The sequence below is a fragment of the Bos taurus genome, chromosome 9, assembly GCF_002263795.3.
Source record: "Bos taurus isolate L1 Dominette 01449 registration number 42190680 breed Hereford chromosome 9, ARS-UCD2.0, whole genome shotgun sequence".
Lineage (NCBI taxonomy): Eukaryota > Metazoa > Chordata > Mammalia > Artiodactyla > Bovidae > Bos > Bos taurus.
The window spans coordinates 87090888-87111225 of record NC_037336.1 but is presented as its reverse complement, the minus strand read 5'-3'; the positions used below and the strand labels follow the sequence as shown (position 1 = coordinate 87111225).

Genomic DNA, 20338 nt, shown 5'->3' with positions numbered 1-20338 from the left:
CTGGCCATTGATAGAAATGCTTTATACCAGGCAGATATAAAAAGCAGATGTGAAGGGATCACAGCCCTGCATGCTTTCAGGCCATGGTTGTCACTAATCTCTGTCATTTTACCCAGAAAAGGGTGGTCTTGCAACATTCTCTTTGTAGCAATGGAAAGGCAATATGAGAACGTACTCGTACTTCTCAACTATGGCAGCCTTCACCCCATTCCTAACTACAGAGACTTTTCCATCACTGGTTCAAATCTGGAAAATGTGAAATAACCACTGTGTGGGTCTTCACACACTGTGATACCCCTATAAGCAGGATGCAGGATGGTTATATATTCAGTACCCTGCATTTCATGCATCACATTGATAACAGCAGGGCAGCGATGATGCTTCAGATCCCTGGACATGATGTGAGTCACACACTGGGCCCATAGGAATGTGGGATGGCTTCTGCTTCCCAGTGTGCACTTACCTGAGTCAATGGCCATGTGGCTTCCAAGGATGGGGAAGGCCAGAGGACTGCTGCACTGCGCTTGCTATGGTGATAAGAGGGCCCTCTTGCTGGAAACTGGCATCTCTCTCTAGTAATGGATTCTCTCTTCTGATAACTGTCTCAGTTCTAGAAACTGAGCAAAGTATCCAGACAAGCTGTTGGGATGGCCATTTTCAGCATCCTGATCATCCAGCTTGTGTTCTATTTTCTTTCGTTTCTGGGGTTTTTGACTTTTGGTCAGCTGCCTGGCTTTGGGGATCTTAGTTCCCTGACCAGTGATCAACCCGGGCACCTGGCAGCGAAAGCCCAGAGTCCTAACCAGTGGAGCCCCAGGGCATTCCCTTGTCTCATTCCTTTCAGTCATGCAGTTTGTGTCTAGGTTGGCCGCCCATCCAGGGTGTTTGCCTCTAGGATCGCCCTGTGCTGGGAACCAGAGTCACACTCTGCAGTCAGGACCTGGCAGCCGTCCCGTCTCTCTACTCATATCAACCATTGCACCTGCTTTGTTCCTGACACGGTGCATCCCCACCTGGGATCTGCATATGTTCAACCCCTATTTCTGCTGGAAGCCCAGTGGAGACACCATCTCGGAGCAGCATCCTGACCTTTAGCAAAAGCCCTTCTGTGTTACTGACCAGTGCTCCTGGACTCGATCAATAGAAGTTGGTAAAAGGCCAGACACAAATTCAGGGGGAAAGAAGCTTTATTGGGACTCATGAGGGAGCAAAAACAAGTAACATATTCCCTTGCTGGCTCCAGAGGCGGGGGAAGCCAGTCCCACATATGAGATGAGGGTGAGGGCAGATCCTGGGTTCAGGCCAGGGGGTGACCTGGGTGGTTTGTTCCCCCTTGGTGGTGCTGTGTGCAGGGATCATGACCAGTACCCTGCTTTTGCGCCTGGCTGCTCTGAAATTGCCTTGGGTTTTTGGTCTTTTTGTATCTTGTTGTTATTTGCCCCAACTGCACGTGGATGCAATTATTTTTAGCCCCTTACAATTTCTTTGTATTTTGATGCTTGATGTGACTTTTGTCCAAGTACACTCACTGCAGCAAACTGTCCCAGCCTGTCTCATTCCCCACTGAGGGGTTCTACACCCTTAATCTTAAGGCTTAAGGGGCTGACGCTTTCTTCTATCAAAACTTCTCCCTGCTGGACAGGGACCACTGAACTGAGCCCCTCAAGGTGCAGAAGTCCCTCACAAGGACCTACATGGATCTGGGCCACCCTCCACTGGAACGGGCTATATTCCTTGAGCCACCATGAGTGTTATTTCAAACTGGTAGATCTTACAGACACAAAGTCAATCAAAGGTTAAATAAACAAGGACTAGAAAGGAAAGAACAACAATAGCCATTAAAGGGCCTAGAAAGGGAATGAACCAGGTTAACTTTGGAAGGACTTTCTTTTTTTTTTTAAACTCTTGGCAGAGGCGAAATCTCCCATGACAAAATTGTGAAGCCCCCCTACCTGTATATTTAAGGTGCATAGTTACACCTTAATATAAGGTGTAGTAATATAAGGTGTATATTTCCTTAATATTGATCTCAGAGAGACAGTTGTGAGTGGTGCTAAAGAGGGATCTTAGTTTCCTGCCCAGAAATTGAACCTGGGTAGCTTGGTGTAAAATGAGGAATTCTAGACACTAAACACCAGGGGCGAGATGCAAAGTTCCCTTGGCTCTTACCATCTTTGAAAGCAAGAATGTTTCAAGGAGGCAAAAACTGTAAAAATAGATACCAAAGTTATTACTGGAGGCATACAGAAATAGTTTGTTTATTTAAGACAGAAGCAAGGCGGAAATATACACCCAGAGAGGAGTGCAGGAGTTCTGAATGAGCAGCACAAAGAAGCTAGGCTAGGGATTTAACATACACATACAGGGCTTCCCTTGTAGCTCAGTCAGTAAAGAATCTGCCTGCAGTGCAGGAGACCCGGGTTCGATCCCTGGGTTGGGAAGATCCCCTGGAGAAGGAAATGGCAACCCACTCCAGTATCCTTGCCTGGAAAATCTCATGGACAGAGGAGTCTGGTGGGCTGCAGTCCATGGGGTCGCAAAGAGTCGGGCACGACTGAGCGACTAACACTTACTTACTTACTTACTTACTTACATGTCTCTATCTTCCCTGGTGGCTCAGTTGGTAAAGAATTTGCCTGCAATGCAAGAGACCCAGGTTCAATCCCCGGGTCGTGAAGATCCCCTGGAGAAGAAAATGGCAACCCATTCCAGTACTCCCTTGCCTGAAGATTTCCATGAACAGACGAGCTGGCAGCTTACAGTCCATGGGATCCCAAAGAGTCAGACATGACTGTGTAACTAACCTTCTTTCACTTTCACTTCCATACATGCATCTTTTCTTCCCCAACTCCCCTCCCATCCCCACCCAGTCTGCCACATAACATTGAGCAGAGTTCTATGTGCTATACAGTAGGTCCTTGCTGGTTATCCATTTTAAATAAATCAGTGTGTGCATGTTGATCCCAGATGCCCTAACTATCCCTTCCCCCCATCCTTTCCCCCTGGCAACCATAAATTCATTCTCTAAGTCTGTGAGTCTCCTTCTGGTTTATAAGTAAGAGCACTTGTATCACGACTTTTTGGATTCTGAGTGTGAAGGACGTCAGAAGGTGTTTCTGCTCCTCTGTCTGACGTATAGCGTTCAATATGACACTCTCCAGGTCCATCCATGTTGCTACATAGGGCATTATTTCATTCTTTCTGAGGCTGAGTAATACTGCCCTGTGTATATGTCCCACATCTTCTTTGCCCATTCATCTGTGGGTGACGTGTAGGTGGCTTCCAGGTCCCGGCTACTGTGAGCAGCACTGCCGTGAACACAGGGTGCACGTGTCCTCTCAGACCATGTGTCCTCAGAATCGCCAGGTACGTCGAATCCCACAAGATGGACAAAGGGTGAAACGTCATGACCTCTCTTGTGGCTTAGAAAACAAAAATCTTAAACACTTCAAGTTTTCTGGAGTACTGAGATTTTTATTTAAATAGCACAAAGGCAATGGCACCCCACTCCAGTACTTCTGCCTGGAGGATCCCATGGATGGAGGAGCCTGGTGGGCTGCAGTCCATGGGGTCGCTGGAGTCAGACACGACTGAGCGACTTCACTTTAACTTTTCGTTTTCGTGCATTGGAGAAGGAAATGGCAACCCACTCCAGTGTTCTTGCCTGGAGAATCCCAGGGATGGGAAGCCTGGTGGGCTGTCATCTATGGGGTCGCACAGAGTCGGACACGACTAAAGCGACATAGCAGCAGTATCGGTAGCAGCATAATAAATAGGCTTCCCCAGTGACTCAGATGGTAAAGAATCCGCCTGTCAATGCAGGAGCACAGGAGACTCGGGTTCAATCCCTGAGTTGGAGAGGTCCCCTGAGAAGGAAACAGCAACCCACTTCAGTATTCTTGCCTGGAGAATCCCATGGACGGAGGAGCCTGGCGGGCTACAGATCATGGGGTCACAAAGAGTTGGACCCGACTGAGTGACTAACACTTTCACTTTAAGTGTAATAAATTGTTAAGGGAAATAGTCATAAATAAAACTTTCTTCTATTGAAAATAGGCTGAGGTGATTTCTCCAGACACAGAGAGAATCCCTGAGTCCTGTAATAGCAGATGGTAGTTTTCTTGCAATATCATTTGCAAGAACGAGGTCACAAGGCAGAGTCTAATTATCCACAAACTAGAATAGGATGAAAAATGTCCTGTTTGTGGAGATTTCTTCAAAGACTTGAGCATTTCCGTGTAGAAATTCCATCACTTAGCACCAGGAGAAAGTGGTGAAATAAATTGTTTCTGGTTGTTTTTTTTTTTAGAGATGCTGAATAGGATTTCCCCAAATGTGATAAAGTACATGAGGTGATGCATCTACTGTGTCACCGTAACCAGAAAACAGTCTCAGGATTCATGGGGTCTGATCTCCTGGATCTAAAGTGAAGAGCAGGAGAGAGGCAGACAGAGCATCTGTTGCGCTTCCTGGGAGTACCGTCTCCTGCAGAAAAGAAAGAGGCCTTGGTCCAGGAGGCTGAGGAACTCCTGTCACTTTGCTGGGGTTGCCCCTCCCCAACCCCTCCTCCAGCCCCACCCTCACTGAGGGGCTCCTCTGTCCTCCACCCCCACCCCCACCCCAGGCCCACCAGCTTCTTGTCACCTCCTCCTTCCTTCCTGCATCACAGAGTCACCCCAGGCTCTAAAACCCCCTGCTTAGGCTCAGGACTGGAGCCAGTGAGGAATCAATCGGCTCCCTTTACTCAGGTCCAGATCCTCCCTGAGGTGGGCCTAAAGGACCAGGGAGCAGGTCCCTGGAGGAGGGATCTTGCTTCCTGATGGCCTTCAGGGGCTGCAGGCAAACCTCCTTCCTTCGCTCCCCTCCAGGCTCTGAGCCAGCAGCTGACAGCTTTCAGGACCAGAGTCCCTGCCCCCCATCTCTTACTGGTCCCTCCCAGCTGTGTACCTCCACCCCATTTCAGGCCCACCCATCCCCAGGCACCTCTGCTCAAGGCAGGACCCCTTAGTGATGGAGGCTCTGGGTCCCCAGGAGGTTGGTGACATGCAGGCCACACTGAGTCAGACCTGCTGCTGCTCCAGGAGCACAGGCCTGGCCTCAGCCCTTCCCACAGTCTCTGCTGTGGGGCTCCTGCCTTGCCTGCTTGACCCAGGCCACTTCCTGTGAGAACAGGCCTTTGGAGTTGGGTCTGCAGTTCTTGCTCTCGGGTCATATGTGATCTTATTCACCGGCTCATTTTCAGGGTGAGGAGGTTCAGTGAGGGGCAGAGGTTGGATGGGATTCACCTTCCCTGGCCTCACACCAGGCTCTGTGCCCCTGCCTTCCCTCTGAATTCTGCCCTCAGTACCTGCTCCTGGAAAGGACTCAGCCCAGGAAGACAGTTATGATGAAACTGGTGAGGAGCATGGGGAGGATCCAGGTGATGTGCTTGATGGCTGTGGCCGAGGACTTCACTGTAGGGGGGCCCGTGGTCAGTGATGCTGCAAGGAGAATAAGGGTGAAGCCCTTGTCCAGACCCCAAACTCAGCAGATGCCGCCTCAGCCCCCCTGACCCAGGTACCCCTACTATGCAGCCTGTTTGCACCCACATGTGGAGGCCCTTGTGACAGGTCCTCAGGCGAGATGGGAGGGAGGGAGGAGCCCAGTCCCCATGGGCTCTGACAGCTAATGGGGAAGCAAGATTTCCAACAGAGTCTCTCAGTCCTGCTGTGACATCAGAGACGGTGACATCAGGATGGAGTCCTCAGGAGCTGACAGTAGAGGTGCTATTGACAGATTTCCAGAAGTAGGACTGGTGACATTTAAAAGAAGGCTCTGGAAAGAGGGAATATTAGTAGTCTCTGAAACATGTTTAGTGAATAGCTAACTGCAAGTTGCCTTTGAACAGTAGAAAAGGAAATACTAAATTTTATTCTTATGGCAAGGAGAGGGTCAATTTTATACTTTGGGGTCTATGTAATTTTTTTTTTTTTTTTTGTATCTTGTACTCTAAAAATGGTGAGAAATTTTAATCCAAACAGAGAGATAATATATCTAACTTGACTAAAATGAATAAATAAAGAAAGAAAGCATAAGAATGTATTAAAAAGAAAGAAAGAAGGAATAGTAAGAATGAGACTGGAATCACAGAGATGCTCTCATGTTTAGGATCAGTGAGAATCCATGTCCAACAATACAAAGGCCTGTGCTGTGAGGAGACACGCCAGGAGGTGGAAGACGAAGGAGGATGACAGCATCCCTGGGCCATTGTTCTCCCAGGACAGCTCACCTCTGACGGATCATTTTCACAACACACACACACACAGAGGGGTGGGTCCATGTCACCATGTGAGAACTACCACTTTCTCCTACTCTTCTCACTTACCTGTGGCCTTCAACATTTTCTTGCAGTGCTCCAAGAAAGCCTGAAAACAGAGCCAACAGTCTCCCCTGGAGACCTTCTTGAAGAAGTCGGTCACAGCTCTGCTATTCTCCCACTTCTGTTTCATCTCCCTCCCTCCAGGATGATGCACTCTCCAGCGTCCATTGTCCACATCAAAGGAGAGGCACAGTGGTCCATTGAAGCCAAACTGCCAGGATCCATTGATGAGTCCGTTATCTTCTCGCCAGCATGTCAGCCTGGCCTGCAGGGTCAGAGGGCCTGACCCCACCGAGGAAAAGAAAGAGCTCAGCCTCTGAGCTTGACAGATTCTTTGCCCCACCTGGGTCCACATCCCCTGGGCCCAGCTAATCTGGCCCTGGCCTCTCCTGCAACAGCTGCTCTTTCCACTGGACTACTAGGGAAGGACAATATCCTTTTTTTTTTTTTCCTCCCAAAAACAGTAGATGCAGCTAAGCCCCCAGTCTACTCCTCCTGCATTTGGACTTTCTATGTGTTTATGTGTTTCTCCGGTGTAACGTCAGGCATCTGCTCCTTGAGCAAGTCTCCAGTGTCTCCGAGTGTGTGAGTCGGAGACTGTGCTTCCCTGGCATTCATACTTTTCACTTCCTCTCCCAATGGACTCACGTACTTGATCTTAGCTGTACCACAGTCACAGGAGAGAAAGACCTTTTGATCAACTTCTCCTGGAACCTCACACCATGGCTGACCATCTCTGGGTCGAGAATCGATGGTGAAATTATCGGAAAGAGAACGAGGGTCTGTGAAGGCAAAACACAGTGAGGATGCGGTTGGGGAAAAAGACCCTGAGGCCCCTTCCCCCAGTTATGTGAGAGCAGAGTAAAGTGCAGGGCTGGGCTGACAGAGCAATGACACCCTACAACACACACCATACAGCCAGTGCCCCTCCTCTCCTTGTGGAAAAGGAGGAGTCCCCTGCCTGGCAAATTTCACACTTCCTGGGTGTGTCCCCTTGTCCACCAGGTCCGATCCCAGCATCATAACCTTTGCAGAGACGTGCCAGGATGCTATGCAGGAAAAGCCTAGATGACAGCGGGCTGTCAGAATCTAACTCCATGTCCTGTGAGAGATGGGGAGCCTGAGGGGATGCTCCTGAGGAAGCAGGATCACAGGCAGAGGGGCAAAGAGGTGACAGGTGAGCACAGAACCCCAAGTTGGAGAAGGAAGAGTTTATAATTACGGGTCACAGGAGAAAGACGCCACGTCCCAGTGAGGAGGGCCCTTTCATCACCACAGCAAGTGCAGAAGTCCTTCCATACTCTCCCGATGAGCCACATGGTTATTTACTGGGGCAACTAACTCCAATACTTTGGCCACCTGATGCGAAGAACTGAGTCACTGGAAAAGACCCTGATGCTGGGAAAGATTCAAGATCAGAGGAGAGGGGATGACAGAGGATGGGACAGTTGGATGCCATCACTAATGCGATATACATGAGTTTGAGTAAGCTCTGGGAGTTGGTGATGGACAGGGAAGCCTGGCGTGCTGCAGTCCATGAGGTGGCAAAGAGTCAGACATGACTGAGTGACTGAACTGAACTGGAAGTGCAGAAGGAGAAATTACTCCCACACTCATATGGGACCCAGTGTGTTACTAACACCACACACAGGAACGGTAGCATGATCATGGCCCCCGTGCTGTGAAGTGATGCTCCAAGGACCAGGCAATTAATAGACACCTGTCTCAGGTCCTGCTAGCAGTGGTTGTCTCTGGGTCCACAGATCCACTCAGTGTCCATTGCACACGTCCTGGACTTCTGACATGAATGCACAGTCTGTGTTGTTAGTAAACTGCCATGGGTGAGGTACCAGAGTCGTGGATTCCACATTCATTCTTCTCACCCTGACTCCCCATCCCCCGATAGTACATGGAGACAGTATCACTCCTGGAGGAAATAATGGAAACGAGTACCAACCTACAATCTCCCTAGGCCTGCAGAGCTCTGGTCCCTATCTTATCTCCACTGAATTACCACTGAGGTCCTAGGTTCCCTCTAATGGTACATATGACACATTTCAGGCTTCACAGACCCTAGGTCTCTGCTGCAACTGCTGTCCTGGCACAAAAGCAGTCACAATTGATGAATGATGAGTGTGGCTGGACCTGCTTCTTGGGCAGATGACCCAACAGAACCAGTGACATCATAGCTTCCTGTGTTCAGAAAGGTGCTACATGCTGTAGGTGGCATTTTACTTGGAGGCTCACAACACAGACTCCTGGTGTCCTGAAGAAAGGACATACCACTTGCAGTGAGAAAGCCCATACCATTCAGTGCGGCTCCTGGTATGGTCCTGGGGCCTGGCAGAGACGAGGCCTCTGGTCATGGAATGTCAGAGTTGCCCATCATGATCTGGGTTCACCAACCCCAACCATTAGTTCAGATAGGCCAGCCGTCATAGGATAGAAGTGATTATGTGGCTTGGCATAACCAGGGCCACAGGGAACAAATAAGATGTGCCAGCAGGTGACCTAGGCCTGACACCAGAGTTGATACAGGTGTGCTCACACCTGTGGCTTCATGCAGTGTCCCCTATGGCTCCTTGAACCAAGGAAGCCAGACTACAGCAGAGGTGGCGCATTAGCCCATAACAGCCAGATCCACACTCCTATCACAGTCCCACCACCAGAAGCTACAAGGCAGGACACGGTAAGTTTCTGGTTCATAAACAGACAACTGAGGCAGCTCTTGGATGCTTCTCTACGGGATGGGTCACTCATTACTGGGGTCAGAAACCAGGACAGTGGACAAGTCTGGTTCTCAGTTGATTTACACATTATATTTGGCTCCTGCTGCTCCACAAATGTGCAAGCTCCTTTTGCACCCAGAGACAGATACCAAATGGCCTAAAGAGACCTCGAGATTTACTTTCTTCTACAGAAAAAAAATCTGTCAACTCCTACCTTAATCAATAACCATAATAGGCTGCTGCTGTCCCAATTCCTAGACACTATGAATGTGGGACCAAAGGGTAGAAGTGGGGATGCCCAGCCTCACCCTCGAGCCCTGTGTCATACTCTGGGAAACCCTGTTCCTGTCCCTCCTAAGTTAGGTCCTGGGGGTCTGGTCGGGGGGTTTTGCTGGGTGAGTTATCAGACAGAGGGATAAGATGCCAGTTGAGAGAGGGCATGTTTAGATTCTCTTCAAGAAATAGGAAGCTGTTGGAGGCCCTGGGCTTCTTGGGACCATGGAAAAGTGGGTAATAAATGGTCTTGTAACCAAAAGGGCTCTAGGGGGCCTTAGTGGGAAAGACCTGCTGCCCCATGGTCTCTGTCTGCCTCTTGTTTGTAGAAAAGTTTCAGTCAGCCAGGCCTCCTGTGAGTCTCAAAACAGTGGTTTAAGAGTTAAGGATTAGAACATGTGAAGATGGAGAAACGAATACTCCTTGTGCTGGGAAACTGGTAACAATTTAGACTGTGACCAGCCACATAGCAGTGTCATGAAATTATCAGTTCCCTGAAAGATAACAAAGAGCTGACACAAGCCTCAAGTTTTCTCTACAGGAAGCAGACCCCCAGCACATAAAAACTGCTGGCTCCAAGCACGAAGACCCCCAGACTGGTTGAAACCCTAAGCTTGGTGGTGCTCAAACGTTCGCCTTGTGCCAACCACCCTGACTGCCCACAAGACGCTGATGCGCCCCGCAGCAGCCACCTCTGCCCCCTTTCTAACCTGGAAACTTGGAGATGGTCTGAGGACATTAGGTCACCATTTCCCAGGGCTCCTGAACAAACCAGCTTCTCCTTTTTCACCACTTGTTAACTTCACCAGTGGTAGCATATGAGTCATAACCAGCTTCAATTAGTAACAGCCTGAGCTGTCTGGGAGGAGCTTTGACTCCAGGGAGGCGCTGATCAATGGCTAGGCATTGAGAGCCTTTTGCGCAATGCATGTGTAATTTTTCTTTTAATAAATTGAATTATTTAATTTTTTCAAGTGTTTTAAAAAATCCATTTTATACTTAAGCCAGCCTTGAAGACAAGCACAAAATCTGTTTACCTTTTTTTTTTTTTACCCAACACAACTCAGGCACCCATTCTGTGCATAGCACTGTTCTAGGTGTGGTAAAAGGGATTCTTAACCTCAAAACATGACTGCACCTTCTGGAATTGTGTTATCTCCTTTTCCAGAAAGTAAAAATAAATAAAATCATCATTGTTTACTATTGACCTGCCCCAAATCCACTTCTGGCTCTGAGAAATGCTGCTGCTGCTGCTAAGTCGCTTCAGTCGTGTCCGACTCTGTGTGACCCCATAGACTGCAGCCCACCAGGCTCCCCTGTCCCTGGGATTCTCCAGGCAAGAACACTGGAGTGGGTTGCCATGTCCTTCTCCAATGCATGAAAGTGAAAGTGAAGTCTCCGAGTCGTGTCCAACTCTTAGCAACCCCATGGACTACAGCCTACCAGGCTCCTCCGTCCATGGGATTTTCCAGGCAAGAGTACTGGAGTGGGGTGCCATATGCTAGGATCTGCCAAATTTAAGATGTTTCTGTCAATTCCACTCCAACTTTCCCCAAAGTAAGAAGGCAGAACCCCTCTTTATTAAAAAAAAAAATTAAAAAGGCAATTTTTCATGAAAGAGTAGTTTTGTGTTTCTACAGTATTTTTCTCTTTTTTTTGCTTCTATCTCTTAAGTTTTCTTCCTCCAACACTGCCTTTTCCTGTACAAGGCAACAGCATTTTTTCATTTTTCTTTTCCTAAGACAAAGTATTTTATCTTATACACAAATAATTCCCAAGACTAGTAATAAATATTAAAAAAAAAAAAAAGAAGAAAAAGAAGAAAGAAACTTAAGGGTTTCCCTGGTGGCTCAGCAGGTAATGAATCCACCTGCAATGCAGGAGACCCCAGTTCAATTCCTGAGTCAGAAAGATCTCCTGGAAAAGGGAGAGGCTACCCACTCCAGTATTCTTGAGCTTCCCTGGTGCCTTAGATGGTAAAGAATCCACCTACAATGTGGAAGACCTGGGTTCGATCCCTGGGTTGGGAAGATCCCCGAGAGAAGGGAAAGGCTACCCACTCCAGTATTCAACCCTGGAGAATTCCACGGACTGTATAGTCCATGGGGTCGCAAAGACTCGGACATGACTGAGCAACTAAGCCTGGCACATTCAAGGGTGAACAACTACATTACTTTGATGAAATAAAAACTAAAAGGCACTTGGCACTAAGCTAGTCCAAGTATTTGTGTTGAAACAATTTTAAAAACTATTTATTTTATAACACTGTTTAAAACTTTCTTGGTCAAAAAATTTATACAAACATTTTCAGGAAACCTAATGAAAGTGATATCTAGAAAATATTCCACATCATTAAGTCTGTCTTAGAAAGTTCAGGTGCTATGGCATTCCTAAGGCACAGTGTTCTGGAAGACAATGTGCTTCTGCGGTGCTGGGTGATGTATGTGACTGACGGCTCCAAGTGGGCCTCAGCAGGCACCGTCCCCCTGATGCTGGGGGACTGTGAGAGGACAGTCAGACACAGACCCCCAGGCTGCATGGAACCCTGTGAGACACTGGGCCAGCTGCTGGAACTGGGCTTCTCCTCCGAATCTAAGGCCCAGCACAAGCCATCACAGCAAATGGTCATCAGGACAGTTGATAGGCTGGGGTATTTGATGACCGTCTTTCATATCTCTAAAGAGCCGACATCCGTGTAGGGTATTTGACCCAGAGCCATGAGCTCCTACACTACCACTCTGAAGGCCCACACATCACTAGCACTGGAGAACTAAAATAAATTATTCTTTTCATATCTATCTTTTTTTGGCTGTATTGGGTCTTAGTTGTGGCACTTGGGATCTTTTTGCAGCATGAAGACTCTTAGTTGCAACATGCTGACTTCTTAGTTGTAGCATGCGGGATCCAGTTCCCGGACCAAGGATCAAATCGGGCCCCTTCACTGGAAGTGTGGAGTCTTAGCGACTGGATCACCAGGGAAGTCCGGAGACCTCATTCTTAACCAGACGTTCATGAGCCATCCATTGATCCCACGTTTTCATTGTCCCCCACACAGTGAGAGTCCATTGGGAACAAGACTCTGGAGAGGGGCTATCTGTACTCTTAACTTGAGGTTGTCATCAATGGCAGAGCTCCTAGCAGCCAGGTCTTTGTGGAACACTTCTCTTCTGACCAGGTAGACCTTGTGGTCTGACCTTGTGGACCAGGTCCTGTTGAGAAATTGCCTGTGGATTATTGGCCTCTACTAATTTGTGCTGCAGGCTTCCCTGGTGGCTCAAACAGTAAAGAATCTGCCTGCAATTCAGGAGACCCGAGTTTGGTCTCTGGGCTGGAAAGATCACCTGGAGAAGGGAATGGCCACCCACTCCATTATTCCTGCCTGAAGAACTCCTCGGACAGAAGAGCTTGGCAGGCTACAGTCCATGGGGTGGCAAGAATCGGACAGGGCTGACTGACTAATACACACACAGACACACAATTTGCAATGCTGTGAAAACTATTTACGATTCTCCCAATTCATGTAAGGCAATATCACCAGGGGTTTTCTCTGTCTTCTATACACACAAGGGAAATAGGAGGAAGATTTCTGTGATGAAGATCTCATAGCTTGCAACGTTCAGTGAGTATTGTCACCTGAATTTCAGAACTTAATCTCTGTTTTTACAAATGATTGCTGTTCTTTATTTGGATCTTTTTCATCTACATAAATCCCATGGAAAATATGCCCTAAACTACCTTCTTGGAGTACATCCTCTCTGTTGATAGAGTTATCCTCTCCTTGGATATTTCAGTATCCTTCACCTTAGCTCTGGCCTCCAAAAGAGTGGCACTTCTCAAAACACTCCTCTACCCCACCCAGGAGGTAGGATAACGGGATGGAAGTACCATTGTTGGGTGTATCTCCTCTCAGATACTGAGTCATCTGGGACATGGCTGAGACAACCCTTGGGAACTACTGGACACTGATGCTGTCTTCCAGTTCAATTCTTGTCATACTGTGAAGGTGCAAAACAGCTAATATTATTACTACAAGATATATAACTGCACAGCAAACCCCTGTGCTGATATAAAACACACGGGTAGAAGAAGCTGGAGCTGCATGAACAGGATCATAAATAGTTCTGCTTTTTTGTAGCCCATTTTCCTTCCTTTCAAATTTTTGAAGAAGGGAAGTTTTTGAAGAATTTACTGTCAAGTTGAGCTGCACTTAGTATCATAACCTCATCATCTACTTTGCAGAAAAGGAAAGCTAGAGCCAAATCACTGATATAGTGCGTGGAAATCCCCCAACCCCGTTGCTCCCCGCACCCCCACCCCAAGCAAGCAGAAATGCTGACCTGGGGCAGGTCCACGAAACTGTCTACCTGGAAACCTGCTTATATTCAACTTGGACTCTGCAGGCCAAGTGAAAGGCAGGACATCTGTTTCGCTGGGTACGAATAGGTTAAAGGATAGGCGTAGTGTCCAACAAGATCACTTCTCTAATAAAAAAAAGTTCTGCATCTAGACCAATGAGTCAGCGCACCTCGTCCCCGATCAGGAAGAGGCTCACACCCGCCTCCGGGATTGGGGATGGAGCGGCGCCGCGGAGCCAAGGGGTCGGGGGTGGAGCCGCGCAGCAGGGCCCGGGATCGGGGAAGAAACCGCGCTGCGGAGCCCGGGGATCACGGGTGGGGCCGCGCAGCGGAGCCTCGGGGTCGGAGGTGGAGCCTTGCAGCGGAGCCCCGGGTTCGGAGAGGAGCCGAACCACGGAGTCTCGGGAATCCGGGAGGAGCCGCGCCGCGGAGCCCCGGGATCGCAGGTGGAGGCGCACCGCTGAGTCTCGGGGATCTGGGAGGTGCAGCGCCGCGAAGCCCCGGGATCGCGGGTGGAGCCGCACAGCGGAGTCTCGGGGGGTCGCGGATGCAGCCGCGCCGCGGAGCCCCGGGATCGGAGAGGAGCCGCGCCGCGGAGCCCGGGGGCCGGGAGTGGAGCCAGCAGCTGCGGCTCGGACAGGAGCAACTCAAGCACGTTTCAGCCTGGAGCGCGCCGCCGCCGCCTCCTGGGCACCCGAGTCTGCTCTGCGTTTATAACTTACCGCCGGGAAAGAGCGCTGGTCCTTCAAGGGCCGGGAGATGGAGGGACCAGAAGGGTCTCTGTTGCACAGGTCGGGGCGGGAGGGTGTGCTTTTCGGGGTGGGTCTGGGTCCCTTCTCCCTGGGAAGGCCGACTGGTCCCAAACGGCCCTGCTCCAGGGCTCCCACTTCCCAGGGGCAGGCTGGACCCTTGGGGGGTTTCAACCTCATTTCCCGCCGCGTCCCAGCCCCCTCTTCTCCCAGCGTCACCTCCCAAACTCCCCGCATTACTACTACACCCAAGGCACCCCTGTTATGGCCCAGAGAGCCGGCAAGAAGCCGGGAGGAGCCACCGAGGAGCAAAGGGGCCGAGGGAAGGGAAAGAGGAGGTGGCGGCGGCGACACGCTGCAAGAAGTTTCGCGAAGCCCCACGGACACCACCCCCATCCCCCTTCCGCCATCCAACCTCCTCGCGTTCCCCAGCAGGTTCATCCCCGAACTCACCGCTGGACGTCCCGCTGAACAACACAATCAGAAGCAAAACGAGGAAGTCAAGACTGCTCTTGGAGCCACCCATTTCTCCCTTTGCCACCTGGATCCCAATTTTGCAGGAGTGCGAGGCTGCCAAGTAAGAACCCGCGATCCTCTCCCGCTAGCCCGCAGCTGTGGCCTGGACCTCCGCCTCTGCGCTGACTGCCTGGGAGGCCCCTCCGCCGACAGGCCCCGCCCAGGTTACCGCTAGGAGGCTCCTCGACCGGGTCTGGGAGGGGAACTCCTGCCAGCTCCCTCACTCAACTTCCCTGCCTTCCTGTAAAGCAGCCTACCCGCCTTTTACACCCGGCGCCCACGTACGCTGGTTACAGGAGACTGCAACGCTCTTGTTCCTTCAATTCAGTTCAGTTTAGTCGCTCACTCGTGTCCGACTCTTTGCGACCCCATGGACTGCAGCACGCCAGGCCTCCCTGTCCATCACCAACTCCTGCAGTTTACTCAAACTCATGTCCACTGAGTCGGTGATGCCATGCAACCATCTCATCCTCTGTTGTCCCGTCTCCTCCCGCCTTCAATCTTTCCCAGCGTCAGGGTCTTTTCCAGTGAGTCAGTTCTTTGCATCAGGTGGCCAAAGGATTGGAGTTTCAGCTTCAGCATCAGTCCTTCCAACGAATATTCAGTACTGATTTCCTCTAGGATGGACTGGTTGGATCTTCTTGCAGTCCAAGAGTCTTCTCCAACACCACAGTTCAAAAGCATCAATTCTTCCACGCTCAGCTTTCTTTACAGTTCAACTCTCACATCCATACATGACTATTGGAAAAAACATAGCTTTGACTAGACGGACCTTTGTTGGCAAAGTAATGTCTCTGCTTTTTAATATGCTGTATAGGTAGGTTGTAACTTTTCTTCCAAGGAGCAAGCGTTTTTTAATTACATGGCTGCAGTCACCACATGCAGTGATTTTGGAGCCCAAGAATATAAAGTCTCTAACTGTTTCCTTGTTTCCCCATCCATTTGCCATGAAGTGATGGGGCCAGATGCCATGATCTTCGTTTTCTGAGTGTTGAGCTTTAAGCCAACTTTTTCACTCTCCTCTTTCACTTTCATCAAGAGGCTCTTTAGTTCTTCTTCACTTTCTGCCATAAGGGTGGTGTCATCTGCATATCTGAGGTTATTGATATTTCTCCCAGCAATCTTGATTCCAATTTGTGTTTCCTCCAGCCCAGCGTTTCTGATGATGTACTCTGCATATAAGTTAAATAAGCAGGGTGATAATATATAGCCTTGATGTACTCTTTTCCCAATTTGGAACCACTCTGTTGTTCCATGTCCAGTTCTAACTGTTGCTTCCTGACCTCCATACAGATTTCTCAAGAGGCAGGTCAGGCGGTCTGGTATTCCCACTTCTTAAAGAATTTTCCACAGTTTGTTGTGATCCATACAGTCAAAGGCTTTGGCGTAGTCAATAAAGCAGAAGTAGATGTTTTTCTGGAACTCTCTTGTTTTTTCGATGATCTTTCTTCCTTACCTTGTTCCTTATCAGATCGGGGCACTCAGGCCAGTCCTTGGAGTTGGGAGGAGACAAGGGACAAAAGAAAATACCAGTTCAGGCCACTGGGTTGGGTCAGTCAGTGGACAAGCTTGTCCCTAAGTATCTGAATAGTCAGGGCATCGGTCGTAGTGAAGAAATCCCACCAGAGTCACCATCTGTTACAGAAAGGGGGACTCCTTGAGGGTGTGAGAGTGCGCTTTTGTCTAACACTGGGAAATGAGTTGTTCCATGCTGTCAAAGCAAGAGGCTTTTTTTGGGAAGGGGCTACAGGGCGGAGAGCAGCAGGGTAAGAGAACCCAGGAGAACTGCTCTGCCACATGGCTTGTAGTCTCAGGTTCTTTGGTGATGGAGTTAGTTTCTGGGTCATCTCTGGCCAATCATTCTGACTCAGGGTCGTCCCTGGTGACAGAAATGTGTTCTGGTGAGCTTTATTGATATTTCTGAGAGTTTATTTATATAGGGCTTACTTTCCCTTAACCCAATTAAATCCAGCTCAGTTACAAATTCATTTTCATGTAAAGACAGAAGCAGAAATCTCCTTGTTTTACTGCTTCGGTTTTAAAAATGCTATTTTTCCTCCTCACTCTGGGGGACCACAGATGGATCAGATGGTTCCTGAGAATCCAAGTGAAAGACTTACATTTTGGAAGGGAGAAATGCAAGTTCCCTTTTTTGTTTGTTTTGTTTTTAAAGTCTTCCAAAAGGACTGTTCACTGTTCACTGTTCAGTGACTGCAGCCATGAAATTAAAAGATGCTTGCTCCTTGGAAGAAAAGCTATGACACACCTAGACAGCATACTAAAAAGCAGAGATATCACTTTGCCAACAAAGGTCCCTATAGTCAAAGCTATGGTTTTTTCAGTAGTCATGTATGGATGTGAGAGTTGGACCATAAAGAAGGCTGAACACTGAAGAATTGATGCTTTTGAGCTGTGGTGTTGCAGAAGACTCTTGAGAGTCCCTTGGACAGCAAGGAAATCAAACCAGTCAATCCTAAAGGTAATCAGTCCTGAATATCATTGGAAGGACTGATGCTGAAGTTGAAGCTCCAATACTTTGGCCACCTGATGTGAAGAGCCAACTCACTGGAAAAGACCTGGGAAAGATGCTGGGAAAGATTGAAGGCAGGAGGAGAAGGGGATGACAGGGGACCAGATGGTTGGATGGCATCACTGACTCAATCGACATGAGTGTGAACAAGCTCCAGGAGATGGTGAAGGACAAGGAAGCCTGGTTCTTGCAGTCCATGGGGTCGCAAAGAGTCAGACATGACTGAGTGACTGAACAACAAGTAACCCATGCCCACAATTGTACCAGAGATTTGCAGGAGCAATTGGACAGAGAAAAGTACATAAAACAAAAATGCTTTTAAATTCACTGACTGAGAGAACCTACCAATGACAGAAAATTAACAAACAAGAAACAAAGAGAGGGTCTTACTGGGAAGTGGCCTCTGGGGCACTTTGTCCAGCCCAGCCCAGCTCTTCTCTCAAGGGGGCCAGTGGGAACCTCAAGCCTGAAGTGGGGACACAAAACAAACAAGTGGTGGTGAAAAAGGTGACCCAACAGGGAGTCTCTTGGATGTAAAAGGACAGGAGTGTAGATATGAGGACCAAGGGAGAGCAAAAGGGAGGAGGGACAGAAAAGACTGAAAAACGGAAAGGGAGTCATTGCCTTTTCAACCCCTGCGCCTGCGGGTGTCTATTTATTCAGGCACCAACCTGCAGGCTTCCAGAAAGGGCCAGTGAGGGAGGGAGCACCCTGTCCACTGCCCACTGGGGTGATCAAGCCCAGAAACCAGCCCCTTGTACATCGGCTGTGGGCCTGCAGCCCAGAGGTGGGATTCTCACCCACGCATAAACCAGCATATAGAAATCTGCCACTTCACTGAGTTCCCAATGGGACTTCTCTTGGCGGCAGGAAAATAGAAGTGAGAATATTGGTATGATCAGACGTCCAGCCACTACCTAATAAGAGGTTTGAACCTCTATCATTCTCACAAATCTCCTATGAGGCAGAACCTGCTGGACCAAGACCTGCAGGGTATGAGGTGGGTCTCTCCCACCACCTTGTCACCCATCAAAGTGAGCTATTGACAGCCAGAGGGAGCTTTGTCTCCTAAGTTGAGAGGAGTGAGGCTGTCCTTGCCAAGATCCACTCTATCAGAAGGATAAGGCAGAGAGAGAAGAGGACAGAGAGAGGAGAAGTGGAGAGAAAATAGATGAGGGAAAGGGACAAAGGGTGAGGGGGAGCGCGATGCCTGAATGAGGGCCCTGAGGCCCCCAGGGGCCAGGAAGGCAGACCAACCAAACTGGTGACTCTGAGCCAAGGTTCAGGCGGCCACTGTTCACCACAGAGCAGTTGCACCCCGAGGTCACAGAGATGCCCAGATGCTCTGGCAGAAAGGGGAAAATAGCCCTTCATGGTTGCCACAGAGTATGTTAGCGACCAGGCTTCTTGGCCTCCTTAATCAATCAGTTCATTCAGTTCAGTTCATTCAGTCGTGTCCAACTCTTTGTGACCCCATGGACTGCAGCACCCACTCCCAGTGTTTACTCAAACTCATGCCCATTGAGTCAGTGATGCCACAGGGGCAGGGGCTCTGGGTTCGGCAGACTTGGGTATGCTTGGTGCTGCAGACATGGGTATTGCATAAGTCCTCTTGGTAGAGGTCGCCATTAACCCCACCAAAGAGCTGCCAGAACATACAAAGGACTGGGGAAATAGACTCTTGAAGGGCACGAACAGAACCCTAATGGATAGAAGTGGATAAAAGGCCAGGTAAGAAATTTAGGTGAGGCTTCACTGGGACACGTGCTGCAGTGTGAGGGCGCAAGCACAAGCCACAGGTTTCTTTGCTCATTCCCTTGGGGGGAGGGCGGTGGGGGAGGCAGGCTGGTCCCTTATATGGGTGAGGGTAGGGGCAGGTCAAGGGTTAGGATCTGAGGGATGGCTTAGGTGGTCTGCCCACCGTCGTGGCAGTGCCCTGTGCAGGGATCATACCCCGCACCCTGCTTTTCCAGTTGGGTGTTTTATCTTTTCGTTCATAATTAAGCCCAACTTGGCATGCATGCAGTTATTTTCAGTCCCTTATAATTGCTTTGTATTTTGTTGCTGGAGGAGATCACTGTCCAGGTGCAAGCACTAGAGCAAAGGTCTACAGATCCTAGGTTTCAAGTCCCAGCAGATCTCACTTGCGCTGCTGGACATGTTTCTCATCCACGCTTTCCTCTCAGGCTCCATGGAGTCCATCGGGCTTTCCCATGGAGCGGTGGATTGCACACTTTCCTGCCCTTTCATACCGTGTCCGCCCTGGCAGATTCACTTCTCTGAGCCTTGGATCCCCTCCTCTACCACCTGCCTTGGAAGTTCTGGACTTTCTCTTTCATGCCAGGTGGGCCAGGCCTTTCTCCAGGCTTCCAAGACCCATCCTAGTGGGAGATCAGCAGCATCTCCCTGGCCTTGCTAAGTCCCGTGACCCCTAATTGTGAGCTCTCCCTTCTCCAGCTTTGAGGCTGTGCTCATCCTGCCCCACTGTGATCCTGCTTCCTCAGGAGCAGCCCCCAAAGACTCCCCATCTCTCCTCAGGACACTCGGAGACATTCTCACAGTCCTCTGTGTTTAGGCCTCTCCTTCTGAGCTGGCCTGGAGCCTCTGGAAAAAATTGTGTCAGTTCATGCAAGGTGTGGAGATTTTGAACAGAGTGGAGATAGGCATATCCAGGGCCGTGTGGTTTTTTTGCCTGATCAAGGCTTCCTCCTCTTCCTCAGCCAGTACCTGGGGTGTGTTTGGGGTGGTGGGGCAGGCAGGGCCGTCCTGCTCTGTCAGCCCAGCCCTGCAGCCTTACTTCTGCTCTCACATAACTGGGGGAGGAGCCT

General features: G+C 49.5%; 1 protein-coding gene across 1 annotated transcript; it reads right to left on the bottom strand.

Moving 5' to 3' along the window:
- Window positions 1-1868: 1868 nt before the first annotated feature.
- On the bottom strand, window positions 1869-15378 carry RAET1L (retinoic acid early transcript 1L). The gene is made up of 5 exons (XM_015458557.3): window positions 14918-15378; window positions 6875-7140; window positions 6365-6644; window positions 5348-5480; window positions 1869-4485 (listed from the first exon to the last, which is right to left on the bottom strand). The coding sequence occupies exons 1-4, from the start codon at window positions 14988-14990 to the stop codon at window positions 5365-5367; spliced, it is 735 nt and encodes a 244-aa protein (XP_015314043.1). The 5' UTR covers window positions 14991-15378; the 3' UTR covers window positions 1869-4485; window positions 5348-5364.
- Between the last annotated feature and the right edge of the window lie 4960 nt (window positions 15379-20338).